This window comes from Lindgomyces ingoldianus (genome assembly GCF_010093535.1).
Source record: "Lindgomyces ingoldianus strain ATCC 200398 unplaced genomic scaffold BDR25scaffold_25, whole genome shotgun sequence".
Taxonomy (NCBI): Eukaryota; Fungi; Ascomycota; class Dothideomycetes; order Pleosporales; family Lindgomycetaceae; genus Lindgomyces; species Lindgomyces ingoldianus.
Genome location: NW_022985186.1, coordinates 842,988 through 864,952, shown reverse-complemented (window position 1 = coordinate 864,952; position 21,965 = coordinate 842,988). Strand labels below are relative to the sequence as shown.

Below are 21,965 nucleotides of genomic sequence, written 5' to 3'. Positions count from 1 at the left end.
ATCTTTTTTAATTATACTTTAAATTTGTTATAATCTTAAATGCTCTATGTATTATTTATTAGCATAATATCTTTAGTTATTACTAGAAAATTATAAGCTAAAGTATAAAAATACTTTTTTACCTTTAACAGAGTTAATATCTAGTCCTGCTCCTCTTTCTCTTATAAGCTACTATAATAGTAGCATGTTACAGGATCTCTAATTAGTGTAGATCTGTTATTAGGTAATTAGGCGCATAAATTAGGCTTATTAGCACTAGTCTAGTTAGAAAAGGAAGACAGATAATTAATATTAAAAGTAAAAAAAACATTTTACTAATTAGATTAATAAAGATACTACTTACTCTAAAAAGTTAAGAAAGTTTGTAGGTGTTTAAGGTCTTAAGCTTTAGCATTATTTCTTTAAAGGTCTTAATAATGTATAGCTACTAATTTACTTTATATCTATTACAAGAATAGTTATGTGCAGCCTATAATCTAATTATATTAGCTACCTATTATAAGATTATAAACGCTGTCCTTTATGCAGTAGGTATATTATTATAAGGTTAATCTGTTAACTCTAGTAGAGAAAGCATTAGTAAGTGTAGTGCTAGAGCAAACTGCTGCCACACTAACTCACATCTATCTAGAAAATAAACTAACTATTTAAACCTAGCAAACTAAAAGCAACCCTGCTAACTCTACTTAATGCTTTTAAGGTCTACTTTAATTAGTCTAGAAAAGATACTAATAATTATTAAGCCTATACTTACGCTTTTTAAAGAATTTCCTTTTCTTTAGCGTGCCTTTTATAGGGACAGTTATATTAGTGCAGCCTAGATTATTTACTATAGTCTTAACTTTTTTTTTCCTAATATTACCTAACTCTAACTAAATTAAGTGTTTATTATAGGATTATTTTATAGCTAATTAGGTCTTAACTTTTTTAATAAATAAAAAGTTAGAACTTAAAGAAGTGTTAGTAAAAACTTCTATGTTATTAGCAGCTATAAACTCTTTGTTGTTAGTATCTTCTAGGTTCTTATCTTCTTTAGATTAACCCTTAGCTATGTTAGTGTTGTCTATAGGCCCTTTTGCCTCTTCCTTATTACTATTAGCTAGGCCCTCTTTAGCATTAAAAGCTATGCTAATGTCTACTACTATGTTAAACTAGGATAATAGAGACTGCATTACTTTGCTAAGTTTTATGCACTTATCTATTGTAAGTTCTATTATATCTTTAATTTAGTTCTAGACCTAACTAAACTAGGACTGCAGTAATTTATTGTCTATAAAGATTACTTCTTAGAATAACTTAATTATAATTAGTAGGGCTGTGTACATATTTTACTGTATAGGCTAGGCCCTAGTCCTTAAAACTTAGTAACTAAATAAGTTAATTATAAAGGCTATAACTAGATTATAAGAAACAGTAAGTTTGTTATAAATTAGAACTAAAGTAGCTTTTTAAGGGCTTAGATCTACTTTAGTTAAAGCTAATCTAGGCCCTTTTAGTGTTAGAGTGGATGTTGGCACAGCCAGACTCTTCTACAGAGTAAGGATGCTCTTTAGGGAGGTAGTAATATCTTTAGGCATTACTTTCTTCTTCTTTAGCTAATAAACTTTGTTTTATTTAATAAATTTAGTTTAATCTACTAATATATATTAGTATCTAAGTATATTCTATTTAGAAAGAGAATAACTTACTTTAAAAATTATAACTTTTGCCTTTTGCACTATAGTAACAATTTGCACAACTATAGCTAAAATAGTTAGGGACATATATATAGTAGACAAACTTGCTGTTTTTCTTTAGGCATTTCTAGCAGAGATCCTGTAAGATCTAACCTACTATAAAGGCTACTAGTGCCTTAGCTGCTTTAGGGCGTGTGACTTTAATTAGAACTAGGTTAAAGCTGTTCTAAAGAGAATTAACCTGTGTACGCACTATAACAATCTAATTTATTTGCATCTTAACTAACCTTAAATAGGCTGTTGTAACTTTTATGTTTAGATCCTTTATAAACTTAGGGTCTATTAGGCGCTTAGAGAGTCCTATTATCTTTATAGCAGTCTAGACCCCTTTATATAGCAGCTTTAGATTAATAATTTTATATAAATTAGTGTCCTCTATAGAAGAGTTAGACTACTTAAATTTACTGCTTAAAGGTTTAGGCTAAGGTATAATTTTTCCTTTTTTTTTGCCTTTAGTTAGCTTTAACCTAGCTTTAGCTAGATCTATCTAATAGGGCAAAACAATTAGGGTTAGAGCAGGTAAGGCCTAACCCATGCCATATCTGTAATGTCTATACTAGGAATATAGTGGCATGAACTGCTGCTAGAAAGGGTACAGTCTGCCTAAAGCAAACAGAGGTGCTTTATGTTAAGGCCACTAGGTGTTCTGGTACAGACCCTAAGCCTGCGGATATTAACCCTGGGCCTGCGGATATAGACCTTGCAGTGGCGGATATAGTCCACAACTTAGCTAACAGGCAAATTGCTGCTAATGTTCTCTATAGCTAAATACAGGTTAGATATAAGCAGGGGTAGGCTGTAAAAAGATATTATTAGTCTAATTTCTTCCTAAGTTGTATTAATCTAGATTAATCTAGATTTACTTACGCTTCTACTATACTGTTGCTAGCTCTAATCTTAGCCGCCCTACAAGCTGTCTAGTCCAGTCTGGCCAAAGGCGCGGGCGGGCACTGTCTGGTTTGGTCCTGCCTGCGATGCCATTGGACTCGGGCGAGACTGCGTGTCTTCTAGTTAGGACGTATTAGGCACAAAAGGCAAAGAGGTAGGTCCTAACAACATATTATTTAATAGAGTAAGTTTGTTGTTGTCTAGCGCCTCTATTTTTCCTAATTAGCCCTAGATTATAACATGTGTAAGGTAAAACTTACTATTACTATTAGCACTAGCCTCTTTAGCCAAGAGGTCCTAGCTTCCAGTCAGGCCTTTACCTTAGAAATTAATAATGACCTTAGTATTAATCTTTGGCGATGGAGGCTTATTATTAGGTCGCGACTGGTTGTTATCTGGCGTTGTCATGGCGTTATTAGACGCGATCCGCCGCGTCAGAAGTGAGCAGAGGGTGTTAGAGGCTGTTCTAATTAGATTTTAACCTAAAACGTGCAGATAGGGTAAGATGTGTACCTGTAGCGTCCTTAGCAGTTTAGGATTGGCTAGTAAGGTCGCACTGCCCTGGTTGGGTGGGTTGGTGGGCGTGGCAGGAGGAGATGTGAAGCTGGGTTGGTTAGATTGTTTATTGTGGCGGCCGTGCGCGTAAGCGAGCTGTTACGTAATCATTCCTAATTAGGACTAGCCCCCTTCTTCCTGGAAAGGAAGGCTAATCTGCTCGTTTTGCAGCATGTTGCAGCAAATTGCAGCAAATTGCAGCATGTTACAGCATTTTGCAGCATTTTGCAGCAAATTGCAGCATGTTGCAAGCTGGTCGCGCATAGGGCTAGTGCGCGAGGGACTCGGATCGGAAAAACAAAAGCCGAGCAACACGAGTAGAGTAGAAAAAGGATCGATAAACTAATACAATCAATCAATCATCTCATACATCATATCCAAACCCATCATTCATCTCAGGAAGCCTAGAAACAGTGCTTCAATCTGACAACAGGAATCTCTTGGGGTGCTGGTGAGCTCTGGCGCTGCCTCTGCCTCTGCCTCTCTATCGCCGCAAAGGTTAATGTAGTACATGTAATATCTTAACAAGCAGTTTCTTAATTAACTTTCTAAAAAGTACACTACGCTGTGTATAGTATGCTGCAGCTTCGAATTACGTGCAGCCTAAATTAAAGCCCTAGTTGTGGAGCTGCAGCTGTGTAGCTTGTTGTGTTGGCAGGGATTTCTCGGGCTGTTTGGGAGCTCTGGGGCTGCCTTACTTAGCAGCTAAGGAACATCTTGCTGTTTGGCTGCCTCCGCCTCTCTATCGCTGCAAAGACTCTATCATGACCCACTACAGCCTTCTACACCGCCTGCAACTATTCACCTACTTCTATAGATGATAGCCTCTAGGATAAGATTCTTCTTGCTGCTGTTATATATCCCTTAACTGTTTTGCTTGCGCAACCGCTAGTTTCGCTTCTTCAGCTGCTGTTTAAATATAATAGGCTGATGCCTAGAGGTATTAAGAAGAGATTACCTAGCAGCGTTATGAAAGGAATAAAGTAAATTGCAGCAAATTGCAGCAAACAACAGCAAATAGCGGCAAGCTATAGCAAATTGCAGTAGACTACAGCAAACTACAGCAAACTGCAGTATATTACAGCAACAGACAGCAATCTCTAGTAGACATTAGTTGTGTTGCAAGTATCGCTACGTATAGGGAGGGTTCTAGAGGGGTAATGCCTCTAGAACAAAAGTTACTTTATATACTACTTTATATACTACTTTATATACTACTTTATATACTACTCTATATACTACTTTATATACTACTTTATATAACGTACTTCATAGGCAAGTTGCTTACACACCTGAGTTGCTTACTTTTGCTAAGACCCTACTACACTACTTTTCCTACACTAATGCATTCCTAACAACACTACTTAGACGTGTTAAAGGAACATTAAATGCAGCTTATGCTCTAGGCTTTTAAATAAGACACAACACCTTCTAAGCAACGCGCTGCAGCTATCTACAGGGTCCCTTAAAAGACAATAAGCAACTAATGCGCTAGACAACCTTTTTAAGCTAATTATATAGCTAACTTATAAAAGCTAGATAATAACAAGAAGCAGGTAATTATTTAGCACATACTTAAGCTAGATACGCAAGGATTTCCCCCCTAGCTAGCAGCTGTAGCTAATATAGCTAATTCTTTACACGCTAAGCGTAATATAGGCTATATTAGTATAAACTAGCCTAATATGTTTATTAAGTGTTACTTAGAGCTTAAAGTAAAGTTTAAGTATAAGTATAACTATAAAAAAGCTTTTTATAAAGATTCTATAGTAATTTAAGGCTAGTTTAACCTTATAAAGAATATTAAAGCTAAGTATAGCATCTAAGATAATAACATGTACAACTTTAATAAAATAAAGTTTATAATAAGCTAGATATCTACTAGAGTAGTTATTATAAGTTTAGAGAGACAAGGACAGCTAAAAGTAGTCTAGCTAGGTAACTAGAAGTAGACAACAGCTATCTAGGGCATTAATACTAAAGGGTAGGCTATTTTGCTTTTTATTATCTTTTAGAGTAGCAACTACTTTTTAAACTAGTATAAAAAAAATCTACTTTAAAATTAAGTTATTGCAATCTCTAAGCGCAGCTAGACTACTAATTAGCTTAGTCTAGACTAGTTAAAGCACTTTAACATGTATATAAAAAAGTGTACTATTAGCAGCTACTATCTACTAGTTATTAATAGCTATAAAAGCTATAACTTACTTTATTTTAGTAATACTATAAAGATAATAAAATTATTACTATTTATATACTTTTTTACTTATTACACTTTTTATAGCTACTTAATGTAGGTTGTTTTACTTTTTTAAAAAAGGTGTATAAGCACTAAGCTAAAAACCTTATGTGCAACTAAATTACTTATATTATAAAAATAAAGTTTTTACTATACTTTAAAGTAGCTTATAATGCTATAATTACTTCTAGTAATATCTAAGAAAAGTTTTAAAGCGCTAAATTAGTTCTTTTTAACCTATAATAAGTTATAATAGGCCTTAATGTAAAGTTATGCACTCTATTACTACTACTACTTATATATAATAAGCCTTAGTAGTTGTAAACCCTAAGTAATACTCTAGAACTTAAGTTATAATTAATGCTTATAAAAATAAAAATTTAAAAGCATATAAATAGTTTACTAACTTTTATAGTTAAAGCGTTTAAAAAAGTTTTAAAGAGGGCAGTAATAATTACACATAAGCTAGTGTTAGCATAATAGACAATTACTAAGCTTTAAGTAGCTAATAAGGCTACTATGTAACATAAATTACATAAAAAAAGTAAATTAAGGTAAAAAAGACCTTAATAATTTAAAAAAGCCTACACTTAATAGCTCTAAAAGAGTTTAAAGCGCGCAGTAATAGAAAGAAGGCAAAGAAGCAGATGTAAGCTAAAGTAGGTAACCTATCCTAAAGGCGCTGCAGATAGTGCAATTAGACTAGGCATAACACATAAACATATAAGCAAGAAGTAGAAGTAGTATCTAAATAATATTCTAGGCTGTACTGTACTATATAGTGCTAGAGCAGGTTGTTATAGGCTATAATAGAGTTTGTTAGGGTAGAGTCTTGGCAAAAGTAAGCGACTCAGGTGTGTGAGCAACTCGCCTATAAAGTACGTTATTACTATATCTACTACTATTATATACCTCTTGTTATTTTAAACTCTGCCTATATATAGAGACAGTTCTAGAAGCGCAACGCCTTTAGAAAAAAACCAATTTTATATACTATTATTATATACCTCTTACTCTTACTATTCTAAACTCTGCCTATGTATAGAGAGGGTTCTAGAGGAGGAATGCCTCTAGAAAAAAACTAATTAATATACTACTATTACTACTACTATTGCTATTATAATATTATAATTTAAAAGGCTAATATCTAGTTTCATACCTAATCTAGTATTTTTTTACTATATAAAGTATTTAGTAGATTCATTTGCATAACACTACTAATAAATTAATAGTTATGTTAACTAGGCTCTATGCTAGCTAGGCAAAGCAAAGAGGTTTGCACGGTGTACACATCGCGCGGGGGGTAGCAGGTAACAAGTGTTGATTGTTCTTGTTCTAATGTTCTAAGTCTATGCAAAGGAAAGGAATATTTATCCGTTTGTGCGTGCGACCGTGACACAAGAATATGTCACGTGACGCCTAACAGCGTATCTAAATACTTCTGTTTAGACTGGTTAAGTATTAATACTATTTTATATTTTAGCAATAACTTACTTAATTTATAATATAATTCTACTTTTACTTTTAATCTATTTTACTTAGTTTTTTAACTTTATCTTATAGCATAAATATACTACTATAAAACTATCTTTTTACTAGTATTCTTTATTAAGTATTACTAATGTCTATACGCAGGAGCGACACAGCGCATAGGATAACGTCATTGCACCACATGATGCTCGTGCGCCGCGTGCGCCTCCTGAAATATCCCTCGCGTCTTCTGTACATGGAAAGAAAGACAAGCAATGACTAGAAATCTGTTGCCCACCCTACCTATTCTGTACGCTATGCACACTGTACACTGCTCTTACTCTTGCTACTTAAGTGCTTATACCATAAGCAGCTAGCTAAAAGAACCTATTTAATAATAATTATTAGTTAATTTCATTAACTGCAAATTAACAAGAGTTATAACAGAGTACCTACGCTCTACAAGGTACTTTGTTTTATTACCTATCTTTAGAGATAGCAGATTAATTCTTTATATTTTACATCAAGCCCTCCTACTGTATAAAGTAAGAAGGAGATGGTGTAAGACGTATACTAAAATAAATATTAAAGTTGTTGAATGGACTCTCTGCTAGCTAGCACTTGGTGTCAGCAAATGCGTACAAGACGGAGAGGTTTGCACGGTGTAAACATCGCACAGGGGGGTTGGGTAACTAGTGTTAATTGCTTCTTGTTGTTTCTATTGTACAAAGGAAAGGGGTTAATATAGTCTAAAACTCTGCGCACGGATCTCTGTGCACAGGGATCTGGGCGCATCTAAGCTACGTGACTATTAACTAGGCGCCTAAATATTACTATTTAGACATTAGCAACTTTTTGTTTTTCCTTTATACAGAACTTGCCTTATTTACACATACAGTAGACAGGTTGCTGTGGGGCCCTTTTTGCCTATCTTATACAGGCTTAAGTCTATTAACTAACGCTTTAACTCTAATAGTTAGTTAGTTGTATAAAATTAGTTCCTTAAGAGCAGAGTTTAGCGCCTTCTTTGTACAGGCATCTGTAGGGTTGTCTCTTCTATTAATCTACCTAATCTCTGTAATCTCCCTCTTCTTGTACAATTCTTAAATTAACATAATATTAATTATAAGTCTCTTTTTATTTGTTGTCTTAAGCTTTATAAGACATTTATATAAAGATCTTAAATCTGTGCATAGTACAATAGGTACAGGAGGTATTCTAAGCATATGTGTAATCTAGTTAATTGTTGTGCTTAGTGCGATCACGCAGTTAAATCCTCCTACTATTTTATATAATTTACTAGCTAGTATAGAGCAGGTAACCTATTTACACTTAGAGGAGTTCTAGTGTATAATATTACCTGTAATTTTAAAGTTGTATAAGTTTCTAGTGCGCTGCTCTGTTTTAAAAATAATAAGAAAGCTAAGCTGTAAACTTAAGTCCTTATTATTTATAAATAATTTGTTAGTAAAGATAAACAACTTTATATAAAAGAGATTAAGTAGTACATACAATAATCCTTTATTCTAGTTATTAATTTGCTATTAGATTTATATGTTTAATGCCTTAATATTGTTGTACAATAGCAACATAACTTAAGCGGCAGTAGACAGGTTAAATGCTGCCTTAGGTTGACATACTGATGCGATATAGGCACCTTGCGCGCGCTGTTCGACGTACTTCTGCGCGGCATCCTCTACCTTAGACTCTATTGTGTGTAGATTCCTAGCTTAACCTTTTTATATAAGAATAATATTGTTTTATATAAAGTAGATCTTTTCTTTATTAAATTTAATAGCTTAATTATGCAATAGTATAGTCTTAGGCTTTACTTAGAAGTTAGCCTTAAGTAATTTTTCTTTCTCTCTTTGTGCAAAATTAGCTGTAATAATACTAAGGGTATTATCTGTCTACAGTCCTATAATACTAAACACTATTAGGCCTTTATATATAATTAATAAGCACAGATTGTATAATAAGGTTTTTATAAAAAGTTTATTCTTATAATAGTTATAGTATGTCTTAAACTAATACAAGCCTAACTCTACTGCGCTGTATAGTAGTTGTACAACTCTAAATATTGTGTGTAGAGGGAAGCTTTTACAAAGTTCTCTTAGTAGTTATGTAAAAAGAGTGTAAATAAGCTTGTCTATTAATTATACATATACTTAGGTAATATTGCGTAGTTTACAGTGCATGTTATATAAAGCTATTAGTAATAGGCTAATAGCTAGGATTAACCTCTAACTTATTTTCTAAATTATAGAAGACTGTGTAAGAATCTTTTTCTTCTTTTTATTTAAATGTTCTGTAAACATAAGTTGTAACTTTTTATATAGTTTTGTTAATTTCCCTTTAACTTTATATATAAGTTAAAGGTTAAAGATCTGTCCTTTATAAATTAATAAATTATATAAAAGTACCTTAAATGTGCTACTTATAATTAGACTTTCTATTTCTGTATAGTCTAATTCTTTAAATAGTCTTCTAGGTGTTGTAATTACACTGTCTACACAGAGCTTAATTGCTAGCGTGTAGTCTTCCTTTTTTTTTTAAGTTAGAAATGTTATAGCTTATAGATTCTTACACAGTCTTTTTTAGCCTTTCTTAGCTAGCTATAGTTCTAGTTCTAGTTTATATAATAAATCTAATGCTGCTTAAGAGGCTGTTTTGTGTAGTCTATTAACTAGGGTTAGTTACTTGCGTAGGTAACCTCTCTTTTATGCCTATAGAGGATCTCTTTATACTAGGGCTAGTTTATCTAGATCTAGCAATTCTTGTGCAGGTTTATTCTTGTCCTTTATATAATAATATAGCATAACTTGCGTGCAGTAGAGTTTTACTAGACTGTTCTCTATCTTAACAATAATGTCTAAGGCCTTAATTCCCTTTACTATGTGTAGTCTTGTCTATCCCTTTTTCTCTTACTACGTCTTTACTTTAGAACTAAGTAGGAGATTTAGTACTTTATATAAGGTTAAGCTGTTTTAGGTATTAATTATATAATTAATATTAACTTTTACTCTCTTGCTTTAAAGCATCTTTATTGCCTTTTATACAGCGTTAGCTTGCGTAATAATATTAGGGGATAGTGTAGAATCTATGTTAATTCTTAGGTACATTCTAAACACAAGTAATGTAGGTATAAGACTGTTTAGTTCTGCTATATTATTTAGGGCTTTAACAGCTATCTGTAACACTAACTTATTGTTTGTACAATCATCTAATTCTGCACAGAGGATATTGTACGCACGTTGCAGTAGTGCGTGCGCGCGCTTAATCTTCTCTAGAGCCTAATAGGCCTCTACTAGCATCTGTTAGCACGTTGCTCCTACAATCTTTGCGCAATTCTAGAAGTCTTTAGATGCAAAGTTTATACTAGAGTTATATATAATATAATTAAGTAGGCCTTAGTACGTGTTAATCTAACACTTGTAGAGCGCGTCCTAGGTATCTTGTGCAGACATTAATTTTAAGAAGGTTGCTGCTTAGAATAATGTATTTATGTTAATTACATGTAGTATGTCTTAGTTGCTAATTTATACAACATTAATTACTATCTTATAGTTAAAGTGTAAGTTGTTCTTAATTATAAACTTAAATCTTTATAGTGCTAAGTTGTGTAGCTAACATATGTAGCAGAACTTTTTAATCTTCTTAAGTATAAAGAGATTAACGTTATGTCTAGCGTTTTTAAGCATTGTGTAAAGTTATTTTGTACAAGGATAGCTAAATCTTCTATGCAGTTGTTAAAGTTTATGTTTAGTAAAAAAAGATATTAATTCCTTCTTTTATATGTTAAAGAATAGATAACTTTATTTTTGTATAACTAAAACAGTATTCCTATTGCTTTGTACAATTACATTCTGCACGTTGTTAAAGTACGCACCTATTTAGTCTGCGTCTGCTAGAGACAGTAGAAACAGTGTTAGGGTGTCTAGAATGTGATACGTTATGTTACTAACTAGGTTAGTAATTTATATAGTACTAATTAATTTTATTAATTTTTATTTTTTAAAGCTAATACTCTTTTTTTTTAGTGTTTAGTCTACTTTTATATAAAAGAATTCTTACAGGTATGCTTTAAGTTATAGCTTCCCTATAGTAAAGATTCTTACTGCGCTAGTATCCTATAGTTCACCTTAGTATACTGTACAGTATTAATCTTTAAGGATAAACTGTTCTGCGTATCCTTTAGGTTCTAGGCTGTAGATGTCCTCTGCAGTCACGCAGTAGAGAAATGTAGCATTAGTAAGGTAGTTAATAATCTTCTTACTTTTCTTTTTATCTAGGTTATTATTATTGTGCAACTTCTTTTTCTTCTACTCTAGTTTGCTTTTAAACTTTTAAATGTACATATTTACCTTTTTATATGTTAGTGTCTTGTTATAGAATTCTTTATATAAAGAGATATATTAGCGTTTTGCATAAAATTAATCTATGTAAGAATAATTTATTAACTAACATCTTTCTTTATAATAGACAAAGCATTGCTTTAATTATACAGAGGACTGTAGTCTAAATAATCCTCTATATTCTCTTAAGCTTCTTCTATGTTGTTAATAGCTATATGTACGTAGTAAGCTATATTACCTATTAGTGTAGTACACGTCCTAGAATTTGTTTATAAATGCATTGTTCTGTTAATTAATTATAACCTAAAGTGCTAAACAGAGGTCACTGTACAGTGCCTTACATGTAGGCTTAATTAAGAACATTGCTTATTTAAGTTTAAGTTGCCCTTAGCATACTTATATAATAGTAGTGTAAAGCAGTATCTTACCTTAGAATTATAGACTAAGAGCTTTTTATGTAAGAGTAAGTTTATTAATTATAGCTTTAAAAGCTTTATGTAGAGTTTTTATAAAGTTTTTCTGCTTACTTTATGTAAAGCTTATTATTGTCTAATCTGTCTAATACTAGTTATAGTTTATGTTAGTATTAAAGTAATTGCTAAGCTGCTTGTATAGTAACTTCTATAATTATCCTAGACTAATATTGTAAAGGTAGAACATGTGTGCGCGCCTTTTAAGAATATTAGGAAAGATGCTTGCATATAATGCCTTAGGGATAGCAAGGTGTTAGCAGAGCTTAATAAATACTATAGCCTTATTAGCTAGAATATTATATAGTTGCCTTATGTAGTTGTTCTTCTTCCTCTATGCCTTCTAAAATTATACAACCTTCTTAGGCGCAAGGTTCTTTGCTGTAATATCTTGTGTAGGTAGAAGTTAGTATAGATTATATAGTAATTAAATTGTATGCAGTGGGTACAAGCTTTAGGGAATCTCATGTGGAGCTGTGGCTACAGGAACATGTAGCTGCCTAGTTGTGCTCTTGTACAGTAAGCTATTGCAAGGTGGTTGTACTAATTACAGAGGAAGTATTAAGTCTGCAGGTAATTTATACAGAGACATCCTCTGTTGCGTTAAGACTAGTAATAGTAGTAATAGTTTTATATAATGCTCTAGTAAAACAGTAAACGTGTGTTCTTTTTTTATAAGTCTATATAGTGTAGTAGCCTCTATTATGTTCTTTTTAAAGCTAATGCTCTTGTTCTACAAAGTAGTAATTAGTTTTTATAGAAATAGTTAGCTAAGATCTCTAAAGTGTATAAGCTTTTACCTTATAAAGTTGTTCTAAAAGTTCTTAAGTGTATGTATGTCTGTTACACTTAACGCGTGGAGTTCTATAATTAAGTTAGCTGTGTATAAATTAAGCTTCTTTTTAGGTGTGTTGTTTAATAGTTTAATCTTATCTACCTAATCTTTAATGTTTGTCTACTCTGCTAGGGTCTTTGCTAAGATGCCTACAAGAGGTATGTATTAGTTATATGTTAATATGTTATGTTAGCTAGTTATAGATAGAGCTAGCGTTGCTTGTTGCTCTATAGTAGTTGATTATGCGTTGTCGCGCGCTGTCTTACTTCTTGTTGTACGCTGCCTCTAAACAGCCTTGTGCGAAAAGATAAAACAGACCTCCTAGCGTTAAATAAGCACTACTATTTGTATAATACCTCTAAACAGTATTATATAGACAAGTTTCTTGCTCTTGCTTAGGTAACTAAATAGAGATTTATAGCTACTTACATGTAAATTAGACTCTGTCTTTACTCTTGCTAATTTATAGTTAAAGTAGTAAGGAAAAGAATTCTTCTTATATATAAACCTCTAAACAGAAAGGTACAAGAAGAGCTTCCTCTCTTACAGTATTTAAACTACTAATTAGTGTTAAATAGACTCTCTGCTAGCTAGCACTTAGTGTTAGCAAATGCGTACAAGACAGAGAGGTTTGCACGGTGTAAACATCGCACAGGGGGGTTAGGTAACTAGTGTTAATTGCTTCTTATTGTTTCTATTGTATAAAGGAAAGGGGTTGATATAGTCTAAAACTCTGCGCACAGATCTCCGTGCACAGGGATCCGGGCGCATCCGAGCCACGTGACTATCAACCAGGCGCCCGAATATCACTATTCGGACAAAAGTTGTATAAACTAGCAGCTAGACAACACAGCAGTACCTACGCCTAGTTAGAAACAAAGGCGTTACACTAACTCTTCTTTTATACACACTCTATATAGTTATTTAATAACAATAAAAGAACACAAGGCATAGAAGCCTTATAGTAAAGACTATATAGACGCATCTTCTTATAACAAAGAGAATTAAGGTAGGAAGCAGCGCACTTGCAATAAAGCTTTTAAGAAAATAAAAGCATAGTTAGAAATAAAAAAAAATAGACATAAGAAATAAATTTATATAAAGGTGCTTACTAGATATAGAAAACCTCTAACACTTATAGTAAATGTTACAAGCAGTAAGAACGCTGCTAGAGAGAAAAGGCTATGTGGTACAACTTAAGATAAGCTGTAAGCAAGTGCTAGACAGCCTTAGAGTTGTATAATTACTATTAGTAGACATACCTCTTAGCTACACAGTATTAGGCTTAGCGCGGCCTAGCTAGAACGCTTAGATTGTGCTATACTAATTAGGTGTAGCTAACTGTAATAACTGTAGCAACTGTAGAATAGGTTTACAGTTACTACAGTTAGAACAGTTACTGCAACAAGTATATAGTCTTAATCTTAACTACTATTAGAAGGGTTATAATTAAAGTTTAGTTTTATCTTTATAATAAGACTAAGTAGCTATAACTGTTTTTAAAGACATTATTACTTTTATATATCTTACACTATAGTTATACACACTTTAATTATTATCTTAACAAGATTGTTTTCCTACTCTTTATACAGCACTAAGGGATAAACTACAATAGGCCTAAACTACCTCTATCGCCCTATTAAGCCACGCTAAGGGACTGTACACCCTAAAGACGTTGCTTATCTTCAACCCGCGTCATCATCTCTCCTCGGCCCACGTACCTAACCTTACGTCTCTACAAACACGTGACTAGTAAGTAAATATCGTAACAGCAACTAGGATTAATATCTAGAGTATGCTCTATTCTATAAGAATGTCCTAACAAAGGAAAGCGCCTGCAGTGACTGTAACACCTACAGAGTAGATTTGCAGTTACTGTGGCTATTACAGTTAGAACCTATGTATATAATCTTAATCCTAACTATTATAGAAAGGTTGTGATTAATGTTTAGTCTTATCTTTACATAGACTAAGTAGTATAATAGTTTACAAGGACGTTATACTATTAAATATCTTACACTATATATTTACTCTAATTACTATCTTTTTAAGATTGTTTCCTCTACTCTCTTATATAACAGAATAAAGCAAACTGTAATAAGTCTACCTAAGAACCTCTATTGCCCTTTGTAGTTATATTATAGAACAGTACACCCTCTAATCCAACTACCTCTTTCTCTAACCTCTTTAAATAATCCTACGCTTAACAGACTGCGTACTAAACAAACACGTTCTTATTAGCACATAGCTAGTAAGTAAGTATTATAACACTTAGTTAGTGTTTTTCTAAAGTTGTTAAAGCTAAAGAATATTCTAGTAGTTTTTTTACTTAAAGTTTTTTTTTTATAAATTTAATCTTTACTATACGCTTTAAACTACACTAATAGTTTTTTAATAAAGTAGATGCTTATTTATAAAATTTAATCTTGTTCTATTTAAAATACGCTTACATTGTATCTTATATACATTTTACATTTTATATATAATAGTCTAAGCTTTGCAAGGTTTTTTATAAATTTTATAATTTAAGAGAGTGAAATATGCTTATGTGTTTACATATACTTCTTTTTATTTTTAGTCTACCTAATAGCTTTAAGAGCTATCTAGAGTTTACTAATCTAGTTATTTTTTTACTATGTTATTTTTATTTATTGCTTCTTATAGTTCTACTAGTTACAAGCTTTACATTACTATTCTACTAACTTTTGTTTACTACGCGTTAGTGTTTCTAGAGAAAGATCCTCTTTTACTACCTCTTTTATAATGTTATTAAGGGGGAAATAGCAAGAACTAGGTTGTTCTATTACTTAGGCTAGTAGTTATTATTATAATACCTTACTTTAATTTTTCTATTACTAGGTGACTTCTGCTAGTAACAGGTCTTTAGAGAGTAGAGATAGAAGAGAAGAGAGAGAGAGTTTAGAAGAAGGTATGTTTTTCTTATACCTTAACCTATAACAGTGCTTAGAGGGTGTACAGTCCTTTATGTAATCCTTATAGAGCAAAAGTAAGATAGAGGTATTAATAAGAAGAAGTAAAGTAAGAATAAAGTTAAAAAAAAAGTAATAAACAAGTAAGATAACTAATATATTTATACTATTATAAATAAAGAATAGTCTTTGCACACTTCTAATTAGAAAGGATATTAAATATATTACTATACCTAAGACTATGTCTAGTGTTAAAGAATAACTACAACCCTCTACTAGAGATAGAAGGTTAAGACTATATACCTTAGAGTAGTTGTAAGTCTTGCACTGTGATGACAAGCACTGTCTCTACTACTGTATAGAGCTAGGGAAGCAAGGTAGAGTAGGTCGGCTCTATTTCAGCTAAACTAGGATAGGGAGTGAAGGAGGCGAAGGGTTTTCGCGAGAGAAAAGCTTGCGCGGCGCCAAGGCGCTAGCGCGCTCGCTTAACCCTTAGCGAGATCATGTGACTAGCAGCGGAGCTTGACAAGCAGCACCGTCACATGCACAGTAGATGTAAGCTAAGCTTGCAATCACTTGCTAAGCATTACAATTACTCTTTACTTATAACTACCTTAATTGCAAGTCTTGCACAGTAGTTGCAAGCTAAGCCCGCGATCACCTGCTAAGTTCTACAATTACTCTATACCTGATTTAGAGCATCACGTGACGTGACCTCTGTGGGCCGTGCCCTCACCAGCTTCGATCCGTCCTTCCTCCGTGGGGTTGGAGACCCGCATGTTCCTCTGGCCTAATCAGTGGTTGTAACACTTAGCGACAAGAGGGTGAGCATTTTATAGGTGTTAAAATCAGTTATCCCAGGTGCTTAGAGGACTCTACAGAGAAGCTCGGAGCCTCTGAGAACACTGCAACTAATATAAGGGGGGCCCCTACTAGCTCCTTAGCTGATAAGGCTAGCTAATCAGGAGCTTAAAAACGCTTTCTCTATCTAGCTGTCTACAGGACTTGTGTGATTATTTAAGTGATATGTGATCACAAACCTCCTCTACTATACATTAACTTAACTAGGAATTACTATACATCTAAACTAGGTTAGATTTAAATAGGTAATAGAGACAGTCTCTAGCTATATTCTAACATGATTTTGTCGCCTATTACTAACAAGATTTAGCAACGTATTGCGTTACTAAGTCCTACGCAGAACATTACAATAACTCTACAACTATATTCTAACGCGACTTTATAACCACATAACACATTATTATTACAATTTAAGACGCATCTAATACAGGCTCTGTTAGAGAGCCTGCAAAATTCTAGAAGATTTAGTCTACTAGTTGTTAAGCTGTAGTCTAGTAGACGGTAGGCTAGGGACATTGCGATCGCCCTCATGTCTGCAGCTTAACTAGATGTTGTCTAAGAACTCTAAGAATCTAGAAACTGTCTTAGACTAGCTTTGTTAGAGAGCTTGTAAAATTCTAAGGGATTTAGTCTACTAGTTGTTAAGTTCTAGTTAGGAGAGCGATACTGTTTATCTAAAATTAGAGTATAAATAGGTTAAAATTCTACGCGCGTTTAGACTTTTCTCTACTAATAATAGTTAGAATGTAGTAAAAATATACTATTTTATTTCTACACTTTATCTTTATATTGTGTTACATTCTAAGCCTATTTAGATATACAGTAGTAGAGATATTGTTAATCTAATTTTATTATTCTGCTTTTAAAATAGGCTGATTTATACAGAAAATTACAAAAGTCTCTTAGACAGCTAATAAGAGAAACGCTAGCTACAGGGGTTAGAAACTGCTAGCCCCTAGGCTATACTCTGTTTAGAGTAGCACTATGCATGGTAGTTTGTTAATCCTCTCATCATCCCGGCTAAGCTAGCTGAGATAAAAAATCGGGGGGTGGGGCGAAGAGCGATGCACGATATGCATAAGCGCGGGACTGCGCTAAACCCGAAGAGGGAGCCTTGGACAAATTGCCACAGGCCACATTAGAGGGTCTCAGAACCTTCCTAACCTGCATACTCGCGCTATACTTGCTTATAAGTACAAGGCCAACTCCCCATACACTAAAACACAGTTTGATCTCAGCAAGCCCACAACGGCAGTAACCTCTTTGCGAGAATTTGTACAGACCTAACAGCACTTATGGAGAGTACCACCCCGACCCTAGGCAAGGGCTCTCGCTGCTTTGCGATCATCTTCGTCCTTGGTACCTCTCCTTTAGATCGTCCAATTTACTCCGTCTTCTCTAACCAAATTTTAGGAGCCCCTGGCGCTGGAAAAGGGACACTGTGTGCGCATCTCGCACAGATACATAACCTTACACACTACTCTGTTGGCGATAACCTACGTAGTTGGATGCACAAAAATCGCGGCACATCGCTCGCGGCCCAAATCCAAGACAAACTCGATAATCAGGGGTTTCTTAGCTCTGAAGACTTGAATCCGTTTCTTTGTCAGGCGATTATGGAAGCTATCTACCAAGATGAACCAAAACCCAAAGGCATTCTAGTTGATGGATTTCCTCGATGCTTAGAGCAACTGGAATCCTTCAGCGTATGGCCGTTTGAAGACAAACTACCACTTTGTCCAATCAGTGATAGTGAGGTGAGACCAAATGCAAAACCGGACATTGTGCTATCACTCGAAGTCACCAAGCAAAATGCGCGGGCAAGATATATCTCCCGAGCACGAGATAGCAATGACAGCAAGGAGAAGTTTGAAAGACGTTTCGTAGAATACGAGGCGGAGACTATAGCAGTCAAAGATGTGTATCATCAGCGTGGCATTTTAATAAATGTACGTATCGAACATTCCACATGGAGAGAACAAGAGGCTGATGAATATAGGTTGATACGAATGGATCGAAAGAGGAGAACATTGATAAGTTGACGAGGAAGCTTGATAAAAGTGGACTGTGGCAGAAAGTTATCGTAGAAGGAAGCACAGGAGTGCATATTCTTACAAAGGCATGAAAGGAAAAATCGCTGGTGTATCACTAGTTCATGCTCGCCCAAACTCCACATTCGAATCGTTCTAGAACATTTAATTTTTAATGTTTTTATTTTTTTTATCAAGTATTCTACATCTATTGTTTGTCGGCCATCTAAGAGCGTCGTCCAATACGCATTATCACATGACAGATCTATCAGGCTCCGTCATAATCGGATCAAAACCTATTAGGCACAGGTTAGATGCGTTCCCAGAGTTCTTTTAGTCGCTCTCCTAAGACCTTGTCGTAGATCCACCTGAGCCAGAGAGAGGGGAAACTTTTTGTCCATCTCAAACCAAGTAAGCAAGAATTCCAAGGAGGTAGCGAGAGCTAGGTTCAGAATTATGCTTTCAACCACTCCAAGGCCCACAAGCAGGGTGACACCCCCTTCATAGAGACATTAATGCTCTGTCAGATTAACGCATTCTTTGATGGAGTGGAATAATGCCTAGCTAGACTTGGTTTTGGCTCCCGCGACGCCGCCGAGCTCAGGCTCCTAACCCCGGACGGTAGCTCAACTTTTGTGCACAAGCCATCTAATGGACTTGTCTCAGGTGTCCGTAGGCGGCTGGCGCGGACCGATTGATTGGTTAGCGCTATAATGCAAGCCTGCTTGTTCCTCCTGTTTGCGAACGGGCGCATATATTAGCCCAAATTCCTACCTTAAAAACTATCCGTCTTGTCTTGTTGCTAGCAAACATGCTTTAACACCTCGTAATGCTACTATCCGATGCACGTCGTGGATGGGTTTTGCCCGTCAAACTTACCTTTGCTAGACTTGTCAACAAGCAAGAAACTTGATGGCTTTTGTTTGTTTTAATTGCTTGTTGTCAATTCAATGAAGTCAATCATCGCTCTACTAAATTAGCAATAAAGTTAAGTGGCGCTTAGAATTTTGATTGACTTAATTAAATAATTAACGGAGAAAGGCGTTCTGTAGCCGCATTGGGCTACATCCGGTAAGAGCGTCCTAACCTGCCTGAGCATCCGCAACAACTACAGCAGTCGATGCACAAGGCACCATGCCGCAGGCAGCCTGCTTTTAATGAGGACCAGCAGATAGTATCCCCGCTAGCCTTTACCTTATAAAGCTATAGGTGTTGCAAATGGAGAGGTGGTGTAAGCATGCAGCTATGTAGAAAGCTGATAAAGTGAAGTGTATTGGTTTAAGTCTAAGTGGTCTGTTACAGAGTATTTATTTACATCTATGATGGCAGGGGCAGTGAGGGCTGTACTAGAAATGCGACAATAGGTGCTTGCAGGAGTTGAGCGGGGCTATAGAGGCGAGCGAGTTAATAAGTTATTAAGATCTAAACTAGGTGAATTGAATAAGTGTATTGTAAGATCTAAGGAGATGAAGAGAGCTCAGGGGCTACTATGATTATCTCAGCTAGCTCAGACGTGAGGAGAGAACCGAGGACGCACAAACCACCATGCATATTGCTACTCCAAATAGAGTATGGCCTGGGGGTTAGCGGTTTCTGACCCCTGTCAGTAGCGTTTTTCTCCTCAGCTGTCTAAGGGACTTTTGTAATTTTTTCTATAAATAGGCCTATTTTAAAAGCATCACAATAGAATTAGATTTACAATATCTCTACTACTATATGTCTGAAGAGGCTTAGAATTTAATAGAATGTAGAGACAAGCTGTAGCTATAAAATAGTATATTTTTTACTAGATTCTAACTATTATTAGTAGAGAAAAATCTAAACGCGGGCAGAACTTTAACCTATCTATACCCTAATTTCAGATTAATAGTATCGCCCTCCTGACTAGAACTTGACAACTAGTAGACTAAATTCCCTAGAATTTTGCAGGATCCCTGGCAGAGCTAGTCTGAGACAGCTCCTAGATCCTCAGAGTCCTCAGACAACAGCTAGTTGAGCTGCAGACATGAGAGCGATCGCGATGTCCCTAGCCTACTATCCAGCTTGACAACCAGCGGCCTAGATATCCTAAAACTTTGCAGGCTCCCTAATAGAGCCTGTCTTAGACAGGTCTTAAATTCTAAAGATGATATATTATGTAGTTAGAGAGTTGCATTAAGGTGTAGTTGTGGGGTTATTAAAATGTCCTGCGCAGGACTTAATAGCGCAATACTCTGCTAAATCTTGTTAGAATTAGGTTACAAAAATGTTAGGATATAGCTAGAGACTGTCTCTATTACCTATTAAAATCTAACCTGGTTTGGACAAAAAGTGGTAGAGCTACAGTAATTCTTAGTTAAGCTAGTGCATAGTGGAGGAGGTTTAGAACCACAATATCACCTAAAAAATCACAAAAGTCCCTTAGACAGCTAGGGAGAGAAAGCCTTTCTTACACCCTTATTAGCTAGAGAGATGGGGCTTGCGCCACTAAGGCTACTAGCAGGGGCTTGCCCCTGTCGAGGCTCTCTCCGCATCTCGTCTGAGCTTGCTGAGATAATACTATAAACTGTAAGAGTGTTAGATTTAAGCACTGTTTCTAGGCTTCCTGAGATAAATGATGGGTTTTGATATGATGTATGGGATGATTGATTAATTGTATTGATTGTGTTGATTTATCAATCCTTTTTCTGCTCTACTCGTGTTGCTCGGCTTTTTGTTCTGCCGATCCAAGTCCCTCGCGAACTAGCCCTATGCGCGACCAGCTTGCAACATGCTGCAATTTGCTGCAAAATGCTGTAACATGCTGCAATTTGCTGCAATTTGCTGCAACATGCTGCAAAATGCTGCAAAATGCTGCAATTTGCAGCAACATACTGTTCGAGCTTATTGCTCGTACTATGTAGCAGCTTTCGTCAAACGTTCCTCCTGTCTTGACAGTAGGTGCGCATATCTGACACACCCCCTCAGCTTGGACATGCTTTAAGCTGGTTCCCGATTGCGCAACCTTAGTATGCTTCCAGGGCTTCCATTCTTGCTTCAATCTCTTCCATATCCGCTTCCTGACTGACTATCCTCTCCCTGACGTCAACTAGCCGAATTTGCTGAAGAAAGCTTGGCCATTTGCTGGCTAGAAGCGCTTTAGTGAGTCTGTCTGCAAGCATCTTGCTAGAGGGGACATAGACAACCTTAATTGTTTGTTAAGAGACTTCCTGTCAGAGCTAGTAGTTATGGATGTTAACATGTCAGAGCTTAGTTTAAAGTTAAGATATCTCTTTGTTTACTAGTTAGATTGTCTGCTTGTTGTTGCACTAGATTATAATAGTTAAATTAGGCAGCTTAACCTACAGTTTGTTAAGAAGCATTCTTATAAACATAGCTTCCTTAGTAACTTAGGACAGTGTAAGTAATTCTGCTTCTATTATTAACATTGTAACTATATCTTGTTTATTTACTTGCTATGCAATCTATCTGCTAAATAGTTAAATAATGTAGCTCTAAGAGCTTTTTTTATTTAGTGTATTATTTGCAAATAACGCATTGCTTACTACTATAAGGTAGTCTTCTCCTCCTAATTAGAGTGCGTACGTGTGTGTCGCATGTAGGTATAGGATAACTTA

General features: G+C 34.9%; 3 protein-coding genes across 3 annotated transcripts; 1 reads left to right on the top strand and 2 right to left on the bottom strand.

Moving 5' to 3' along the window:
- Positions 1 to 9,941: 9,941 nt before the first annotated feature.
- BDR25DRAFT_231708 (uncharacterized protein) lies at positions 9,942 to 10,172 on the bottom strand (the record flags this gene model as incomplete). The annotated part of the gene is made up of 1 exon (XM_033685388.1): positions 9,942 to 10,172. A coding segment is annotated over one exon (231 nt), but the record flags the coding sequence as incomplete, so codon positions are not given.
- A 5,708-nt stretch (positions 10,173 to 15,880) lies between these two features.
- Positions 15,881 to 16,257, bottom strand: BDR25DRAFT_357733 (uncharacterized protein; the record flags this gene model as incomplete). Its single annotated transcript, XM_033695844.1, has 3 exons — positions 15,881 to 15,931; positions 15,969 to 15,999; positions 16,184 to 16,257. The coding sequence occupies 3 exons, from the start codon at positions 16,255 to 16,257 to the stop codon at positions 15,881 to 15,883; spliced, it is 156 nt and encodes a 51-aa protein (XP_033545237.1).
- A 1,377-nt stretch (positions 16,258 to 17,634) lies between these two features.
- Positions 17,635 to 18,464, top strand: BDR25DRAFT_373531 (adenylate kinase 1 ATP binding protein; the record flags this gene model as incomplete). The annotated part of the gene is made up of 2 exons (XM_033697291.1): positions 17,635 to 18,288; positions 18,339 to 18,464. The coding sequence occupies 2 exons, from the start codon at positions 17,635 to 17,637 to the stop codon at positions 18,462 to 18,464; spliced, it is 780 nt and encodes a 259-aa protein (XP_033545236.1).
- Between the last annotated feature and the right edge of the window lie 3,501 nt (positions 18,465 to 21,965).